Raw genomic sequence first — 20,305 nt, 5'->3', positions numbered from 1 at the left:
TATGGCCAACGTTTCTGTCGTTAAGCAAGGCAGTGGTGGTGAGCCTTGGCCCCCTGTGTTACGACCTCTCTTGCCGCAGCCGTTAAATGAATCCTTGGTGGTTAAATAAATTGGTCTTCCCCCATGGAAGGTCGCAAAAGGGGATTGTGTGACCCTGGGAGGCTGCAACCATCATAAATGTGAGCGGGTTGTTGGCGAGCATCTGAATTTTGATGATGTGATCACGGAGACGCTGCAGTGGTCGTAAGTGTGAAAAACGACCCTTTTTTTCTGGCACCGTTGTAACTTCGAACGGTCCCTAAGTAAATTGTTGTAAATCGAGGACTGCTGGTATAATTCTGGTCTAAAATATGTGGGACTGATTGGGGTAGATTGTAGGGGCGACACTGAAATATAATTTTATCATATTTTATTTATCCATAGGCGAAATGATTGTTATCGCATTCCAAATTTCATTTTAAACTGCATTGTATTCCAAATTTCACTTTAAAATGGCATTTTTTTTAATTCCAATTCCATTTTAAATTGTTTTTAACCAGATTTTCGTAAGAATTTGTGTCTGGTAGTCTGCCCTTTGATAGGGCTAATCAATCAATTAAACAAACGAACAAACTTTATTTTCTTATTAAAGAAATCTTATTTCTTATTCTTATTAAGACCGAACGACCGGGATTAGGACAGGATCAAACAAACCTGATTTATGGGAGGAAAAAGAGGGGAGGCTTACTGATTTTACAAAAAAGAAAGAAAAGTTAAACGTTCCTGTTTTAACAGCTCTTGAGGGATCAAGAAAATTGATTCAGAAAGAACATCTTAATGATGGAAGATTGTCTTCACTAATCCTATCCGGCTAGTCCTCGATTTACGACAAATTGGGGAGCCTTGACCTAAGGCTTTCAGAGATTTCTCCCCAAGTTCTTCCTGTACGGGTAGTCCTCGACTTACGACCTCACAATGGAGCCACAAATTTCTGTCGCTAAGCCAGACGCTGAGTTTTTTTTCCCCCATTTTCCCACCTTTCCGGCCAACGTTGTTAATTGAATCACGGCAGTTGATAAGTTACCAATCCGGCTGTTAAGCGAAACATTTCTTAAGTGAGCTTTGCCCCCACGCTGCAACTTTCCTTGCCTCGGTGGCTAAGTGAATCGCTGCAGTTGTTGACTTAGCAATGCAGTCGTTAAGCAAATCTGGTTTCCCCCACCGACGCAAAAGGGGATCCCGTGACCTGCAGCGGTTATAAAATATGAACCGGTTACCAAACATTTGTTTTTCTATCATGTGATTTACAGGGGATGCTGCAAAAGTTAAAACTGGGGAAAACGGCTGTAAATCACTTTTTTTAAAAAAATTTGATTTATATGCCGCCCTTCTCCGGAGACTCAGGGCGGCTTACAATGTGCTCAGCAATAGCCTTCATCCTTTTGTATATTTATACAAAGTCAGCTTATTGCCCCCACAAACTGGGTCCTCAATTTACCTACCTTAGAAAGGATGGAAGGCTGAGTCAACCTTGAGCCTTGGCGAGATTAGAACCTGCAGTAATTGCAGGCAGCTGGTCTTAATAACCAGCTTAATAACAGGGTGCCTTAGACCACTGTACTACCAAGGCTCTTTTTTCAGTGCCATGGTACTTTGAACGGTCACTAAATGAACTGTCGTAAATCGAGCACTAGCTGTAATCAAGTCTGCCAAAGATAGGATCAGATTATCAAAAAGTAAGTTGGAAATATTATCCTAAACCTCAAAGATCATTCTCATTTAACATAATCCCTTGCCTGGCAACTAAATGGAGCTGAGGGTTTACTGGCCGGATGCCTTTCCTGTCGCCAATGTGGAGTTATATTCAGCAGCTATATTCTCATTGTGCCCAGAGAGAGAAATATCTGCCTCTACCTGGGATCAAACTCACAGCCTCCTGATTGTGAGGCGAGAGCTCCACCTCTAGGCCACTGCACCACTCATTTAGGGGAAAACAAGCATTTGGGGGACTGAATTTCCACTGCTAAAACTTTCTCCATGTCTGTCTTCATCCGATCATCGACACCCCCACCCCCCAGTGGGCGAAACATCTCCTCCAGTGTTTGACAACTCTCATAACTTTGCACAGTTTTGTCTCACAGCTGGAAACGTCCCCTGGAAAATCAATCTTTATCTCATTACACCTTGAACCAAGACAGACCCTGTGTGGAACCGCAAAATGTTATTTCCCCCACACACCCCACCCCCACCCCCGTTCTGATCATTGTACATAAAAGTTGCATCCGGTGACGTGAATAGAATAGAATAGAATAGAATAGAATAGAATAGAATAGAATAGAATAGAATAGAATAGAATAGAATACGGAATACGGAATACGGAATACGGAATACGGAATACGGACTGGACTGGACTAGACTAGACTAGACTAGACTAGACTAGACTAGACTAGACTAGACTAGACTAGACTAGACTAGAATAGAATAGAATAGAATAGAATAGAATAGAATAGAATAAAATACGGAATACGGAATACGGAATACGGAATACGGAATACGGAATGGAATGGAATGGAATGGAATGGAATAGAATAGAATAGAATAGAATAGAATGGAATAGAATAGAATAGAATAGAATAGAATACGGAATACGGAATACGGAATACGGAATGGAATGGAATGGAATGGAATGGAATGGAATGGAATGGAATGGACTGGACTGGACTGGACTGGACTGGACTAGACTAGACTAGAATACGGAATACGGAATACGGAATACGGAATGGAATGGAATGGAATGGAATGGAATGGAATAGAATAGAATAGAATAGAATAGAATAGAATAGAATAGAATAGAATAGAATAGAATAGAATAGAATACGGAATACGGAATGGACTGGACTAGACTAGACTAGAATAGAATAGACTAGAATAGACTAGAATAGAATAGAATAGAATAGAATAGAATAGAATAGAATAGAATAGAATAGAATAGAATAGAATACGGAATACGGAATACGGAATACGGAATACGGAATACGGAATACGGAATGGACTGGACTAGACTAGACTAGACTAGACTAGACTAGACTAGAATAGAATAGAATAGAATAGAATAGAATAGAATAGAATAGAAGAATGGAACGGAACACAATAGCAGAGTTAGAAGGGACCTTGTAGGTCATCTAGTCCAACCCCCCGCCCAAGCAGGAGACCCTACACCATTTCTGACAGATGGCTGTCCAGTCTTTCCATGAAAGCCTCCAGTGATGAAGCTCCCACAATGTCCGAAGGCAACTTCTGTTCCATGGGTTGATAGCTCTCTCTGTCAGGAAATTCCTCCTTATTTCCAGGTTTATTTATTTATTTATTTTTTATTTGTTTAAATTTCTATACCGCCCTTCTCCAATGTAGGACTCAGGGCGGTGAACAGCCAAAGTAAAAACAAGACATACATACAAACATACAAAATCTAAAAAACTGTTTAAAATAATTAAATAATTTTGGCCGTAATTAAAACATTCCAATTTAAAATCCATTTAAAATTGAGGTTGAATCTCTCCTTGGTCGGTTTCCATCCATTATTCCTCGTCTGACCTTCAGGTGCTTTGGAGAATACTTTGACCCCCTTCCTCCTCTCTGTGGCAGCCCCTCAAATATTGGAAGACTGCTATCATGTCTCCCCTGGTCCTTCTCTTCACTAGACTAGCCATGCCCAGTTCCTGCAACTGTTCATCGTATGTTTGAGCCTCCAGTCTCCTCATCATCTTTGTTTCCATGAGAACTGGGTTAACTAGCCGAGTCTGAAAGCCGATGAAATTACGGAGAAGTTAAGCGAGACTTAAGTTTCCCCGTGCCTGGAATGGACATCAGTTCAGCGACGTTAAAATCACAAGTGGGGGGAAGAAGCTTCAGATATTTCCGACCGTGAAAAATCTCAAGAGCCTCGGCCAGCTTGGACAATGATAAATCATGCCACGGATCGGCCATTCAATAGCCACCGACTTATTAAGCAGAGATAATGGAGACCCATCAGCATATCTGCCTGGAGATTTTAGTGGCAATCAATAGTGCCGTGTTTTAAATACATAAGATGGCTAACGGAATTCCTGCCTTTCGTTTTTTAAAGGGAAGGCTCTGCTCTTCAAGGTTGAAAGCAGGCAGATTAAAAAAAAAAAAAAAAAGGAGGGGTGGGGGGGAGAAAAATGTCGAAGAAACAGACCGGACAGTTTCCCCTTGCAATGGTATGTGGGAATGACCTTGAGGGACTGGATCCAGACGAACTGCAGAGGGAACCTTTGGATAAGAGGAAGGATAGATCTCGGGGGTGGGGGGGAAGAGGCCAAGAAGAGAGGCCCCCTCCCTGATTTGGGAAGGGGGTAAAAGAGATGGGGAGGGTTGTACTTTCAGACTTCTGTGAATGTAGCTGTACAATGAAATAAAATTTCATCCTGTTTGCTAGGTGGTTTACCTGAGAAAGCTAACAGCCATACTTCTAAAACGTTCCATCCAGCAAGCGCCTTCCTTCCTTCCTTCCTTCCTTGCTTGCTTGCTTGCTTGCTTCCTTTTTCATAGCCTCCCTCCCTCCTTCTCTTCCTTTGCCCTCCCTCCTTTTTTCCTTTCTCATCTTCCTTCCTTCCTCCCTCCCCTTTCTTCTTTTTTCTTTTTCATCTTCGTTCCTCCCTCCCTCCCTCCCTCTTCTCATTTCCTTTTTCATCTTCCCGTCTTCCCTGCCTCCCATCCTTTCTCCTTCCCTCCCTTGCTCCCTTCCTTTCTCCCTCCTCATTCCGTTTCCTCTCCTTCCTTGCTTCCTGTCTCCCCTCTTTCTTTTATTTTTTTCTTTTTCATCTTCATTCCTCCCCTTTTCCCTTTTTCATCTTCCCTTCTTCCCTCCCTCCCTCCCTCCTCCCTTTCTCCCTCCCTCATTCTTTCCTCTCCTTCCTTCCTTCCTCTCTCCCCTTTCTTTTCTTCTTTCTTCTTTCTTTTTCATCTTTGTTCCTCCCTCCCTTTTTCCTTTTTCATCTTCCCTTCTTCCCTCCCTCCCTCCTTTCTCCCTCATTCTCTTTCCTCTCCTTCTTTCCTTCCTTCCTTCCTCCCTCACATCCATCCATCTATCTGCTTCCTCTCATTCCCGTTTCCTTCCTTTCCTTTCCTTTCCTTTCCTTTCCTTTCCTTTCCTTTCCTTTCCTTCTTCCCTTCCTTCCTTCCTTCCTTCCTTCCTTCCTTCCTTTCTTTCTTTCTTTCTTTCTTTTCTTCTTTCTTTCCTTCCTTCCTTCCTTCCTTCCTTCCTTCCTTTCGGGATAACTCGGGGAGTCTCTTGTCTGACTTGTGCATAACCACTCCAATAATAAGGCTTCATTTGTCAGACTAATTGGCACGTGTCTGCCTAATGAATGAATCACATAAAGCATCTCCCTTACAGATGAGATACAGGAATCGGCTGTCATCATTCACAAAATACCTTCCACCATCCTTTCAGCACCCATAGATCAGAAGCTCAACATCGTCACAAATCACCCGGTAGCTTTCCTAGAACACTAAACAGAGGTTTGGGCCATAATTAAAAACAGCTTTTGAAGCCCCCATTGCTCCTTCCTTTCCTCCACAAAATCAAAAGGGTGCAAGAATTGTCGTTCTCTGGAGTTGTGCAAGGAGTCCAATTCAGAGGTGGCATTCAGCCGGTTCGGGAAAACCGGTAGTGGCAACCTGCCTGGGTGCAATCCCATCCTATATCGCTGTGGTTTTGACACCACACGCATGTGGGGATGGCACCCACGAGCGAATTGCCATGTTTTGTGATGCTGCACACATGCGCAGAGGGTGCGCAAGCACTCATATTTTCAATGCTGGGCGAACCAATTGCTACAGTATGCGAATCCCAGTTCTGGTCCAGTTCAGTGGAACAAGAAAAGGGCGAGTTTGTAACCATCAATTAAATGAAACAATCACTGATAGAAGAAGCTGAAATGAAATTTCCTGGCTGTAATTCTTACAAAATCTTACCTATGGATCATATAGAGTAGAGTAGAGTAGAGTAGAGTAGAGTAGAGTAGAGTAGAGTAGAGTAGAGTAGAGTAGAGAATGGAGTGGAGTGGAGTGGAGTGGAGTGGAGTGGAGTGGAGTGGAGTGCAGTGGAGTGGAGTGGGATGCGATGGGATGGGATGGGATAGAGTAGAGTAGAGTATAGAGTGGAGTGGAGTGGAGTGGAGTGGAGTGGAGTGGAGTGGAGTGAAGTGGAGTGGAGTGGAGTGGAGTGGGATGGGATAGAGTAGAGTAGAGTATAGAATGGAGTGGAGTGGAGTGGAGTGTGATGGGATGGGATAGAGTATAGAATGGAGTGGAGTGGAGTGGAGTGGGATGGGATGGGACGGGATGGCATAGAGTAGAGTATAGAATGGAGTGGAGTGGAGTGGAGTGTGATGGGATGGGATAGAGTAGAGTAGAGTATAGAATGGAGTGGAGTGGAGTGGAGTGGAGTGGGATGGGATGGGATGGGATGGCATAGAGTAGAGTATAGAATGGAGTGGAGTGGAGTGGAGTGGAGTGGAGTGGAGTGGGAAGGGATGGGATGGGATGGGATGGGATGGGATGGGATAGAGTAGAGTAGAGTAGAGTAGAGTAGAGTAGAGTAGAATAGAATAGAATAGAATAGAATAGAATAGAATAGAATAGAATAGAATAGAATAGAATAGAATTTTTTTGAATTTTTTTGAATATTTTTGAATTTTTCAGAATCATCTGGATGTCGCCATCATTGGAGGCACTTTATTCCTCAGATGGCTGACGTCAAACTCCCAGTGAGCTCAAGGGAACCGATGTCTCTTCCCAGCAGGAATAGGAATAGGAAAGGCCAATGAATGCTGCCAGCAAAGGGCGTTTTACAATGTTAAGGTTCCCAAAAGAAGCCGTTCTAATGAAATACGTCCTTTCTAGTTACACAGATTGTATGGTGGACTAAAGAGTTTCGGTCTTGTTTATCTCCTTAAGTCACCATTACCCCTCGGAATATTTTGTCCTTTATATTCTTGCCCTTTAATTAAAACTCCTAATCTGTCATTAAAACTGTATAGCTCTTAAAGAAAGAAAAAAGAAAATAGAATTTTTTATTGGCCAAGTGTGACTGGACACACAAGGAATTTGCCTTGGTGCATACGCTCTCAATATGGATATTCAACACAGGCGGTCCTCGACTTACGACAGTTCGTTTAGTAGCAAAGTTACCACGGCACTGAAAAAAGTGACTTAGAACCATTTATCACCCTTTTTAATTGACAAATCCCCGGCAACCGACTCGCATTTATGACGGTGGCAGGGCCCCCCCCTCCCGGGGGGAGTTTCATGTGATTCCCTTTTGCGACCTTCCGACAAGCGAAGTCCAAGGGGGAAGCTGGATTTGCTCAACGACCGGGTGACACACTTAACAACGGCAGCAATTCCCTGAAGAACTGAGGCACGAAAGGTTATAAAATGGAACAGAAGACTCGCTTCACCACCGTCTGGCTTAAGCGACGGACATTTGGAGCTCCATTGCGGTCGTAAGTCGGGGACTTCCTGTACAGGAAGAACTTTGGGAGAAACCTCAGACAAGTCGTGTGACTAGCAAGGCTTCCCCAAATGATGCCCAATCTCTTCCGGTCCTTCTTCTTGTGCCGCACAAAACGGCTGATGATCTAAAATTCATGGAAGCCGTTAATTTGCGCCCCGAGTTTTCGAGTAGAAGCAGCGGGAAGCCACGGCAGGAAATTACAGGAAGATTTTCTGAGCTGTTTGCTCAGAGATCAGCAGCCCACTTTAGCAATTCTGTCATAAGATGTGAGACTCGGTCTGGGCGCAGTCGCTTAAACGTTTCCTTTTCTGGGGGAATAACCAGTCAGCTGCGATAATGACGGCAGGGATCTTGACACGATCTGGCAAGATTATTCTATCCTAGAGAAAAAGGCACAACTTTTGGGTCGTGCGCCTCCCTTCCTTTCACCTTGAGTCCTCAAAAGCCTGAGAAAGTAGGTGGGTGATGCAGAATATTCTTAAAAAGAGACTGAAATTTACTCCACAGTTGTTCTTACTGGGTATAACTACGGACTGTACAGTTGCAGAGACTAAATTGATTTTGAACTTGATAACAGCAGCAAGATTGTTGGTAGCACAACACTGGAAGAAGGACTTTTTGCCTACTATTGATGATTGGATATTGAAAGTAACTAATTTAGCTGAAATGGCTAAAATTTCAGCATATCTGAAGGATCACACACAAGAAAGGTATATACAGGACTGGAGAAGATGGATTGATTATATACAAAATAAGTATCAGACCAAAAAATATCAAATAGCTTATGAATGATCTCTTTTATTTGTATAAGTGCTATATAAGTGATATTAGAAGTATTATGTCTAAGAAATAGGATTTTATATATGGGGGGTTAAGAATTTTTTTTTTTAGGGGGTGTTAGTTTAATGATTGGTTATGCAATTTAGTTTATTGTTAAAGGTCAATAGAAATACCTTGTGTTCTGCTCTGGGAAGTCGGGGAGGGGGAGGGGGGGTTGGGAGGGAGGGTTGTGGGGAAATTGTGTTTGTTTTAAAACTTTTTCAATAAAAAAAAAAAGCCTGAGAAAGTCGAGGGAGGTGAGGAAGCACTGAGGTGAGGAGGAGGAAGAAAATGGCTATGCAAACTGTTTGCAGTAGCAAAGTCACCTGTCTAGTGACATCTGAAATGTCACCCCTCCTTCTCTTCTTTCTGTTAATTTACCTATTTCCTTTCAGAGTCCTCCTCAACTGCACACAATGCCACCTCCTCCTCTTCCTCTTCTTCTTCTCCCCCTCCCCCTCTCCCTCTTCTCTCTTCTCTTCTTTCCTCCTCCTCCACCTCCTCCTCCTCCTTCTTGCCATTTTTTTATTTTTTTTTATTTGATTTATATGCCGCCCTTCTCCGGAGACTCAGGGCGGCTTACAATGCGTTAAGCAATAACCTTCATTCTTTTGTATATTTATACAAAGTCAGCTTATTGCCCCCACAAACTGGGTCCTCAATTTACCTACCTTAGAAAGGATGGAAGGCTGAGTCAACCTTGAGCCTTGGTGAGATTCGAACCTGCAGTAATTGCAGGCATCTGGTCTTAATAACCAGCTTAATAACAGGGTGTCTTAGACCACTGTACTGCCAAGGCTCTTTTTAAAAGAATTTACTTAGTGGTGGATGCAGTGGTCTCTTCTACAGTGGACTTCCGTGCCCTTTGCTTTAACTTCTCATTCCTTTCTTATCTACGGAGCTGCTGTGCATGAGATGGATTGCATCTTCTCCTCCCAGCAACACTGAGGTGAACTTTACCTTCAAGTATTTTTTCTCCCTACAATGCAGTTTGAAGGTTCAGTATCTATTTTACCACCAGGGAGATCCCTACAGGAGTTGCACAACTGGATTTTTCTCTCGCTAACTGCATTGGGAAAGCTCTATTGGTTTTCCACTTGATCTCCCAGTGCAAACTTGGATGCCCCATTTCAAAAAAAGTCCCTCCCTTTTTAAAATAAAAATAAAATAAAATAAAACCTCAATTCCAAATCTGGTTTGCTCTCTTTTCACCACAATTGCTACTCGCTAGTTGGCTTGTGATTTCATGAACTGTCTCTGCCAGTATGTGGTTGCTCCGTTATATCTTATTATATTGCTGTTTTATTACTTTGCATTGTTTTATTTTTAATTACATGGTCGTAATTGATTTGTACACTGCCCAGGGAACCGTGGTACGTTGCTGATTGAGAAAGGCAAGATAGAAAGAAATGCATTCCATTTTTTGTGTGTGTGAGAACACAAAAATCCTTTTTTTTTAAAGAAGGAGGAGGAGGAGGAGGAGATGGAGGAGGAGGAGAAGAAGAAGAAGGAGAAGAAGAAGGAAGAAAGAGGTAGGAGGAGGAGGAAGAAGGAGAAGGAGAAGAAGGAGGAGGAGAAAAAGAAGGAGAAGGAAGGAGGAGAAGATGAAAAAGAAGGAGGAGGAGGAGGAGGAGATGAAGGAGGAGGAGGAAGAGAAGAAGGAGAAGAAGAAGGAAGAAAGAGGTAGGAGGAGGAGGAAGAAGGAGAAGGAGAAGGAGAAGGAGAAGGAGAAGAAGGAGGAGAAGATGAAGAAGGAGGAGGAGGAGAGCACAACAATTGACTGAAGGAAGTGGGGTGTGGGAGGAGGAGGAGAAGGTGGAGGAGGAGGGAGGAAGAGGGAGCGGTGGAGGGGGAGGAGGAGGAGGAGAAGGAGAAAGAAGAGAAAGAGGAGGAGGAGGAGGAGGAGGAGGAGGAGGAGGAAGAAGAAGAAGAAGAAGAAGAAGAAGAAGAAGAAGAAGAAGAAGAAGAAGAAGAAGAAGAAGAAGAAGAAGAAGAAGAAGAGAATCTTCTTCAGACCTACAAAGTTATTTGCACACACCAAAAAGTCTTGAATGTTTTATTCTCCTTCCAATACAGGTAGTCCTTGACTTACGACCACCATCGAGCCCAACATTTATGTTGCTAAGTGAGACATTTGCTAAGTGAGTTTGGCCCCATTTTGCAATCACTGTGAATTACGGCAGTTGTTAAAAGTTAGTCACACCGCTGTTAAGTGAATCAGGCTTCCCCCCTTGACTTTGCTTGTCAAAAGGTCGCAAACGGGGCTCACGTGAGCCCCGGGACTCTGCAACCGTCATAAATGTGAGTCGGTGGCCGAGCATCCGAATATATAAATCACGTGACCACAGGGATGCTGTAACGGTCGTTAAGTATGGAAAAACGTTCCTCGGCCACTTTTTTTCCCCAGTGCCGTTGTAAGTATAAACGGTCTCTAAACAAACTGTTGTTAAGTCGAGAAGTACCTGTAACATCCAATATGCTGCCCAACCTTCCTTATATCACCTCTGCTCCCTCCAGAAAAACCTCGCACGGTTTGATCTTAATACAATACTGGGTTGTAAAAAAACAGAGGCATAGAATCAAGATCGCGTGAAGTGTTGGTGTCGCTTTACAAAAACCCTAGTACAGGAGTCGGCAACCTGCGGCTCCGGAGCCGCATGTGGCTCTTTGGGCCCTCTGCTGTGGCTCCCTATCAGGTGATCTCACCACCGGCTGGCCCTGCCCCTCGCCCTCCCCTCCCAGTCACTCCTCGCCTGGCCCGAGAAGGTAAGGGCGACGGTGGGGGATGGAGAAGCGGACAGGGCAGAGACAGGGAGATACAGAGAGAGAGGGAAGAGGGGGAAAGAGGGAGGAAGAGAGGGAAGAATGGGAAAGAGAGAGATGTCGAAAGGATTTTGTGGCTCCCGGTGTTTTTTAACAACTGGTTCTCTGCCCTAATGACCGGCTGGATAGGCGTGGCTAGCGGGGTGTGTGTGTGTGTCATGTGACTAGTGGAAGTGAGTGACATCGAGTTGGCCACGCCCACCCAGGTTTTGTGGCTCCCGGTGTTTTCTTTTCTGTGGGAAACGGCTCTCAAATGGCTCTTTAGAGTATTTAAGGTTGCAGACCCCTGCCCTAAGTAAGACCACACCCGGTACCGTACTACCAAAAAAAAAAAAAAAAGTTGTTGAGATTTTGGAAAAAAAAGTGCGGAGAAGAGCAACTAAGATGAATCAAAGGCCTGGAGAATAAGACGTACGAAGAACGGCTGCAGGATTTGAGTTTGGGCTAGTCTAGAGAAAAGAAGGACCAGGGGAGACATGATAGCAGCATCCCAGTATTTGAGGGGCTGCCGCAAAGAAGAAGGGGGGTCAAATTATTTTCCAAAGCATCTGAGGGCAGGACAAGAAGCAACGGATGGAAATTAATCAAGGAGAGAAGCAACCTGGAATTGAAGAGAAACTTCCTAACAGTGAGGACAATTAACCAGTTGTGGGTGCTCCATCACTGGAGGTTCTTAAGAAGAGACTGGACAGCCTCTTGTCTGAGATGGCATAGGTTCTCCTGCTTGAGCAGAGGGCTGGACTAGAAGACCTCCAAGGTCCCTCCCAGCTCTATTCTATATTAATGACCTGCACAATTCACAATCTTCTCTCTGCCCTTGGGACTATTTCATCCTCTACCCACAAGCCCGCTGTCAGCATCCTGATGCTGTCATAAAAAGACGAGGCTTGACTTTCCACCTACTTATTTTCTCTGTAGATAATATCCCCTAGGAGATGGGATGGGAGGGGGAAACATTCCTGCGGGGTGAGGTCAGAAGCTGGGGAGACTGACTTGGAAGATGGCCAATGAGAAGATGAGAATTGGGGAACGGAAAGGGAAGGGTTTGGGGGTCAGAGGGTTAGTATCGGCTACGACGAAGTCAGGGCCGGATCTGTCGTACTCAATAAATGGAATATTTCAGCAAAGATTAATTGTTTGGGAGTGCAATTTATTTGAGATGACATCGAAACCTGACACCCGTTCCTTGTAGTTTGCAAAGGGCAGCCCGTAATATTTACGTTTCAAATCCTCTCAATCTATGCCATGTGTTCGTGCACTCCTGCCCATTGGGAGAAGGGCACCGCTCTTTTGCCCAAAGAGAATAGAATACAAAAGGATGCCCTGTTGCTTGTAATCCTTGGAAGATTTAGATAAAGGATGGAAGGGCTGATGATTGGCAGGGCATCTTATTTCCAGTTCAGAGTTCAAATATTCTCAAATATACAAATATTCTCCTTTACTGGCACTTTAATTTCCTTAATCAAGAACGCGGGGGAAGACAAACAGGTGAAAGAGGCAATGATAGTACGGGCAAATTTGTTTTGGATCTAATATAGAACTAGATAAGTGGCAAGAACTCTGGGAAAGAAACTATGAATTGACGACGGCAACAACTTATAAAGAAAACTTGTATAAAACGTTCCATAGGTGGCACTTACCACCAGCAGCAGTAGCCAAAATGTTTAAAAATTTGTCCACCAAAGCAGTGGTGAAATTCAATTTTTTTTTTTTTTTTGCTACCAGTTCTGTGAGCGTGGCTTGGTGGGCATGGCAGGGGAAGGGTACTGCAAAATCTCTATTTCCACCCTACTCCAGGGGAAGGATACTGCAAAATCTCCATTCCCTCCCCACTTCTGGGGGAAGGATACTGCAAAATCTCCATTCCCCCCCCCCCACTCTAGGGGAAGGATACTGAAAAATCCCCATTCTCTCCCCACTCCTGGGGGAAGGATATTGCAAAATCTCCATTCCCACCCCACTTTGGGGCCAGCCAGAGGTAGTATTTGCGCTACTGGTTCTCCGAACTACTCAAAATTTCCGCTACCGGTTCTCCAGAGCCTGCTGGATTTCACCCCTGCACCAAAGGCTGGAAATGTAATCAGAAACCAGGAACATATTATCACTTGTGGTGGACATGCCCCCCCCCCAAAAGAAAACAAAATGGGTGAAAATGCATATGTGGCTAGAAGAAACGTTAAGACAGCATATAGATTTTAAGCCAGAACTATTTTTGTTAGGCATAATACCAGAAAAATATGATAAAGGGAATGTATATTAAGAGCTGAGGTGGCGCAGTGGTTAGAGTGCAGCACTGCAGGCTACTTCAGCTGACGGCTAGCTGCAGTTCGGCAGTTCAAATCTCACCGGCTCAAGCACGACTCAGCCTTCCATCCTTCCAAGGTGGGTAAAATGAGGACCCAGACTGTTAAGGGCAAGAGGCTGACTCTGAAAATCACTTAGAGAGGGCTGTAAAAGCACCAAGAAGTGGTATATAAGTCTAAGTGCTATTGCTATATTTGATATTACATGTTTTAACAGCAGCCAAGAATTTTCTTTGCACAACATTGGAAAAACGAGGAAACCACCTATGGAAGAAGATATATATTTTTTTTAAAAAAATTGGACTGCGCAGAAATGGACAGACTAACACTGAAGTTAAAAGAAAAAAAAAGAAGACACAGAATATTGTTAAATTTGGGACTTGTTTTATCAATGGTTGGATAACATGAGTAGAAATTAGGAACTTAAACAAGTATTACTATTTAAACAAATGGACTCAGACAGTACGCTATTCATGAAGTACTTATTGAACGTAAAGAGAAAACTAATTATATATATATATGTGTGTGTGTGTGTGTGTGTGTGTGTGTGTGTGTGTGTGTGTGTGTCTTCTTAAGTTTTCGCGGGTGTGTATATGCAAAAAATTAAAATCTCGGGTGTTTTCCTGCGTCATGTTAAATAAGTTAGTTAAAATGTTTAAAATTCTGATTAAAATCCTAGCTTAAAATCTTCTAAACATTTTAACTAACTTATTTAACATGACGCAGGAAAACACCCGAGATTTTATTTTTTTGCATATATATGTGTGTGTGTGTGTGTGTGTGTGTGTGTGTGTGTGTGTGTGTGTGTACACATACACATCCTGTTTCCCCGAAAATAAGACCCAACCGGAAAATAAGTCCTAGCATGATTTTTCAGGATGCTCATAATATAAACCCTACCCCTCCCAAAATAAGCTTCAGTTAAGATTGTCAGCTGGACGGAGGCATTTAGTACTGTATCTCCCCCAAAATAAGACCTAACTGGAAAATAAGCCTTAATGCGTCTTTTGGAGCAAAAATTAATATAAGATCCAGTCTATATAATATATGAGGGACGTAGTGGCTAAGATGCTGAGCTTGTCGATCGAAAGGTCGGCAGTTTGGCGGTTCGAATCCCTAGTGCTGCATAACAGGGTGAGCTCCCGTGACTTGTCCCAGCTTCTGCCAACCTAGCAGTTCGAAAGCACATAAAAAAATGCGAGTAGAAAAATAGGGACCACCTTTGGTGGGAAGGGAACAGCGTTCCGTGCACCTTTGGTGTTGAGTCATGCCGGCCACATGACCACGGAGACGTCTTTGGACAGTGCTGTCTCTTCGGCTTTGAAACGGAGATGAGCACCGCCCCCTAGAGTCGGGAATGACTAGCACGTATGTGCGAGGGGAACCTTTACCTTTACCTATATAATATATGAATGCAGAGCTTAGATTCAGTGCATCCGTCCCACTCGATTTTCCTCTTTTTACTTGGCATTCTCATGAAATCGGGACGGCTATCATCCCAACGTCTTCTATCCATGCTTTTAAATGTTGCATGTCGCGTTACAGGGGGATGGAGAAATACCAGTATGATTAAATACTAGCGAAGACAGGGAGGGCAAGGAGGTTTAATTTGCAGCCCAGATGAACCAACCAGCATTAAAAAAAAACACCTTTACAAGAATTCCCTGGAGCCTCCTTAATGCTTCGGGAAGGAATCGGGAATGGGTTTGTCTATTTTTTTATTTTTAGCTTTTGTGCACTTGCTTTCCTGAATCTCTAGGAGATGGGGCCACAGAAAAGAGCCTTGATAGTACAGTGGTCTAAGCACCCTGTTATTAACACAGCTGCCTGCAATTACTGCTGGTTCGAATCTCGCCAGGCTCAAGGTCGACTCAGCCTTCCATCCTTTCTAAGGTGGGTAAATTGAGGACCCAATTTGTGGGGGCAATAAGCTGACTTTGTATAAATATACAAAAGTATGAAGGCTATTGCTTAACACATTGTAAGCCGCCCTGAGTCTCCGGAGAAGGGCGGCATATAAATCAAATTTAAAAAAAAAAAATACATGTTTACTTTTTCAAGTAGGGAAGCCCTCCCATGCCTTCCTGAAATGCACACCTATGGAGGAGGAAGAGGGGAGAGAGAGAGAAAGAGGGGAGAAGAATAATGCAGGTGAGAAAGAAGAGGTGGAAGGAGGAAGAGGAAGGAAGAAGGGAAGGCAGGAAAGCGAGGGAGAGTCCCAGAAACTGCAAAATGGGGTCCCAAAGGAAGGGAGAAGAAGGCTAAGAGGATAAACACTCCCTTCATCTACTCAAACCTTTTATTTTAAAGCATCTTTTCACGGTACATGGGGATCCACGTTGCAACCAAGGCGGTTAGATTCTCGCACCTGCCAAGCCTCTGGGAGGATTTAAAAGACCCACAACGGATGAAGCTTCTCGGGGGAGAAGCGAAACGTCTTCTTCTTGTTTCTCTCTCCCCAAGGTGGGGGGGGGGGAAACCAGTTTAAGTTGCTTTTTTTTTTTTTTTTAAAGCAAAAGCAGCTTTGAGACAACTCTTAACATCCAGAGATATAAAAGAAACCGACGGGAGGGACCGAGCCCGCAGAGAAGCAGTCACGCGGGGGCTTTCGGGGATACACGGGTTAAGCAGCGTCTCGTGGGAAAGCAATCCCTTGAATTTGGGTTTTCTTCTTTCCTCAAACCCACCCCTCTCCCACAACAAAAGGCTAGGGTTCGGGGTGGTTATTTTTGGGTGGGTGGGCTTCCAAGTATCCAAGGACGCACGCCGAGCGAAGGGAGCCTTTTTTCTCCAGGAGCGAGTTGCGAAGGGATTGGAGAAGAGAGGGGGGGTATCACAAAGACCCCAGGAAACTAGAAAATACAAACACCTCAGGAGCAGAAGAGACGGGGTGGGGGGGGGCACAACGACCCAAGGAAGCCAAAGACAGACCCCCCTCTGCCCCCCCCCCGAAACACAGCCCAGGAGCAGAAAGTGGGGGGGGGAGAGACACGGAAGAAGGAAGGCAGGGGTTCACCACGACCCGAGGGAACAAGAGATACCCCCCCCAACACAGCCTAGGAGCAGAAGGGGCAAGACACCGGTAGGTAGGTAGGTAGGTAGGTAGGTAGGTAGGAAGGAAGGAAGGAAGGAAGGAAGGAAGGAAGGAAGGAAGGAAGGAAGGATGAATAGGAAGGAGGGAGGGAGGGAGGGAGGGAAGGAGGGAGGGAAGGAAGGAAGGAAGGAAGGAAGGAAGGAAGGAAGGAAGGAAGGAAGGAAGGAATTGGAAATGAGAAGAAGGAAAGGAAAAATATCCTGGGTGTGAATTAGGGAAGGAAGGAAGGAAGGAAGGAAGGAAGGAAGGAAGGAAGGAAGGAAGGAAGGAAGGAAGGAAGGAAGGAAGGAAGGAAGGAATTGGAAATGAGAAGAAGGAAAGGAAAAATATCCTGGGTGTGAATTAGGGAAGGAAGGAAGGAAGGAAGGAAGGAAGGAAGGAAGGAAGGAAGGATGGATGAATAGGAAGGAGGAAGAGAGGGAGAGAAGGAGGGAGGGAGGGAAGGAAGGAAGGGAGGGAGGGAGGGAGGCAGGCAGGGAGGGAGAGAGGAAGGAAGGAATAGGAAGGAATATAGAAGGATGAATAGGAAGGAGGGAGGGAGGGAGGGAGGAAAGGAAAGGAAAGGAAAGGAAAGGAAAGGAAAGGAAAGGAAAGGAAAGAGTCACAACGACCCCAGGAAAACCAGAGGACCCCCCCCCAAAAAAAAAAACACACACACACACCCCAGGACCAGAAGGGGTGGGTGGGAGAGACCGGGAGGAAGGCAGGCGGGGGTGGGGGTGGGGGGTGGGATGTTGGGTGTGGGGAGAGGGAAATCCGTCCCGTCCCCCCTCCCCTCCCCTCCCCTCCCCCCCTCCCTTTTTTACTCACCCAAAGTGAAGAAGGGCAGCTCCGTGTTATCCAAATCGTCTTGCACCGCCACGCGTCCTGGCACTTCGCTCCGGACGAAGAGGAGCAAGCGGGAATCGCCGCCGCCGGCACCGGGAGGCAGCGAGCCCGGACCGGCCCCAGCAGCAGCAGCAGCAGCGGCGGCAGAGGAGGCAGCAGACGGGAAGGCGCCCGATCCACCCGAGGGGCCTCCTCCTCCTCCTCCTCCTCCTCCTCCGCTCCTCCAGGCGAGGTCGCTTTCCCGCAGCACCGGCAAGGTGGAGACCGTCACGGTTTTCTCCCGGCAAGGGCTGCCGGCCGGTCGGCTCCCTCCCCGGCTGTTCCCACCGCCGCCGCCGCCGGTCCCTCTGCTTCCTCCTCCTCCTCCTCCTCTTCCTCCTCCACCTCCTCCATCACCGCCACCGCCCGGCTCTGCTTGCACCGCCGCCGCCACGGGGCCCGGTCCGCTGGCCAGCAGCAGAAGCAGCGGCAGGAGGGAAGAAGAAGAAGAAGAAGAGGAAGAGGAGGAGGAAGAAGAAGATGATGATGGAGAAGAAGAAGGAGAAGAAGAAGCGGCGACGGCGGGGAGGAAGAGGAGGAAGCGGCGGCGGCGGAGCAGCGGCCAGCCGCGCGGGGCTGCCATGGCGCGCCGGGAGGTGGGTGGTGGGTTGGAAGGCGGAGAAGCAGCCGCCGAGCCCACCACCACCACCAGCAGCAGCAGCAGCGGCACGCAGCCAGGAGCCGCTAGGCAGAGCCCACCTCGCTCCTCCCCTTCCCCGACTCAGGCTCCGCCTCTTGCCGGGGGTGGGGAAGGGTTGGGGGGTGGGGGGAAAGAAGAATCCGCTCTCCCCCCAACCCTTCCACCTTCCCCAGGCACCGAGGAGCGATGGAGGCTTTGGCTCCTGCGCTCCGGAGATGCCCGGACCAGGTGTTGCCAACTTTCCTTCGCCCGCGCGCTGGGCAAAGAGAGAGCGAGAGACAGAGACAGAGACAGAGAGGCAGTTCCAAAGGATGAGGATTCGATTTACGGGGTCCCTTTTTTTGGGGGGGGGAGCCTGGAGAGAAAAGGAGAAGGGAAAGGAGTAGGGGGTATTAGTGGTAGTAGCCCCGGGGTTGAAATGAGAGGAGAGGGAGAGAGAAGGGGCGGGGGGAGGGTTGGGGGTGAGGGCGGTCTCTCTCTCTGGGTGGTTTTGCTTGGCAGGTGTTTGGTGAGCCCCCCGGGGGGGGGATTGGAGGAAGAGGGTGGGGGTGTGGGAGGGGGAGGAGGAGGAGGGGGAGGACTGTGGGGTCCTTGGTGCTCTCTGAGCTAGGTGGTCTCTGTCGGTGATTGAAGGGAGTGGGGGGAGAGGTGGGGGAGGAGAAGGAGAAAGAGAAGGAGAAGGGCAAGGAGATGAAGAAGGAGAAGGAGAAGGAGAAGGAGAAGGAGAAGAAGAAGAAGAAGAAGAAGAAGAAGAAGAAGAAGAAGAAGAAGAAGAAGAAGAAGAAGAAGAAGAAGAAGAAGAAGAAGAAGATTGAAGGAAGTGGGGTGTCGGAGGAAGAGGAGGTGGAGGAAGAGGAGGGAGGAAGAGGGAGGGGGAGGGGGAGGGGAGGAGAAAGAAGAAGAGAAAGATGAGCAAGAAGAAGAAGACGAAGAAGACGAAGAAGAAGACGAAGAAGACGACGACGAAGATTGAAGAAAGTGGGGTATGGGAGGAGGTGGAGGAGGAGGAGAAGGAGAAGGAGAAAGAAGAAGAAGAGAAAGAGGAGGAGGAGGAGGAGGAGGAGGAGGAGAAGAAGAAGAAGAAGAAGAAGAAGAAGAAGAAGAAGAAGAAGAAGAAGAAGAAGAAGAAGAAGAAGAAGAAGAAGAAGAAGATTGAAGGAAGTGGGGTGTGGGAGGAAGAGGAGGTGGAGGAAGAGGAGGGAGGAAGAGGGAGGGGGAGGGGGAGGGGAGGAGAAAGAAGAAGAGAAAGATGAGCAAGAAGAAGAAGACGAAGAAGACGAAGAAGAAGACGAAGAAGACGACGACGAAGATTGAAGAAAGTGGGGTATGGGAGGAGGTGGAGGAGGAGGAGAAGGAGAAGGAGAAAGAAGAAGAAGAGAAAGAGGAGGAGGAGGAGGAGGAGGAGGAGGAGGAGGAGAAGAAGAAGAAGAAGAAGAAGAAGAAGAAGAAGAAGAAGAAGAAGAAGAAGAAGAAGAAGAAGAAGAAGAAGAAGATTGAAGGAAGTGGGGTGTGGGAGGAAGAGGAGGTGGAGGAAGAGGAGGGAGGAAGAGGGAGGGGGAGGGGGAGGGGAGGAGAAAGAAGAAGAGAAAGACGAGCAAGAAGAAGAAGACGAAGAAGACGAAGAAGACGAAGAAGAAGACGACGACGAAGATTGAAGAAAGTGGGGTATGGGAGGAGGTGGAGGAGGAGGAGAAGGAGAAGGAGAAAGAAGAAGAAGAGAAAGAGGAGGAGGAGGAGGAGGAGGAGGAGGAGGAGGAGGAGAAGAAGAAGAAGAAGAAGTAGAAGAAGAAGAAGAAGAAGAAGAAGAAGAAGAAGAAGAAGAAGAAGAAGAAGAAGAAGAAGAAGAAGAAGAAGAAGAAGAAGAAGAAGAAGAAGAAGAAGAAGAAGAAGAAGAGCAACAACACAACAACAACAACGGTGGAGTCCTTAATGCTCTGATTCTTGCAGATGTTTCAGGGCCCAACTAGGTAACATCATCAGGGCTAGTCTTGATGATGTCACCAACTTTGGGTCATGAAATGTCTGCAAGAAAACCACCAAGCTCAGAGAGCACCAAGAAACCCTCTTCTGATTTTCCTTCATTCTCCATGGTCACGTAATCAAAATTGGCAACTGGCTCATATTTATGACGTCCTGGGGGTGGGGGTGGGGGTCACATGATCCCCCTCTGGCGACCTTCTGACCAGCCAAGTCCAGGGGGAAGCTAGATTCACTTAACAACCGTGTTACTAACATGG

At 46.3% G+C, this 20,305-nt stretch overlaps 1 protein-coding gene across 2 annotated transcripts in view; it reads right to left on the bottom strand.

The window, feature by feature from the left end:
• The window catches only part of ASTN2 (astrotactin 2), a 433,657-nt gene extending 415,169 nt beyond the window's left edge, over window positions 1-18,488 (bottom strand). The window contains exon 1 of one of the 2 annotated variants that reach the window (XM_087880005.1): window positions 17,372-18,488. In XM_087880005.1, coding sequence (XP_087736131.1) covers window positions 17,372-18,011 — 640 coding nt within the window. In that variant the 5' untranslated portion in view covers window positions 18,012-18,488. The remainder of the gene's footprint in view (window positions 1-17,371) is intronic. The other variant, XM_087880006.1, reaches the window with a different exon arrangement.
• Window positions 18,489-20,305: the final 1,817 nt, after the last annotated feature.

This window comes from Pantherophis guttatus, chromosome 16 (assembly GCF_059756535.1).
Source record: "Pantherophis guttatus breed Tessera chromosome 16, ASM5975653v1, whole genome shotgun sequence".
NCBI classification, from domain to species: domain Eukaryota; kingdom Metazoa; phylum Chordata; class Lepidosauria; order Squamata; family Colubridae; genus Pantherophis; species Pantherophis guttatus.
The sequence above is the reverse complement of the archived record's forward strand: the minus strand, read 5'-3'. Positions and strand labels throughout refer to the sequence as shown.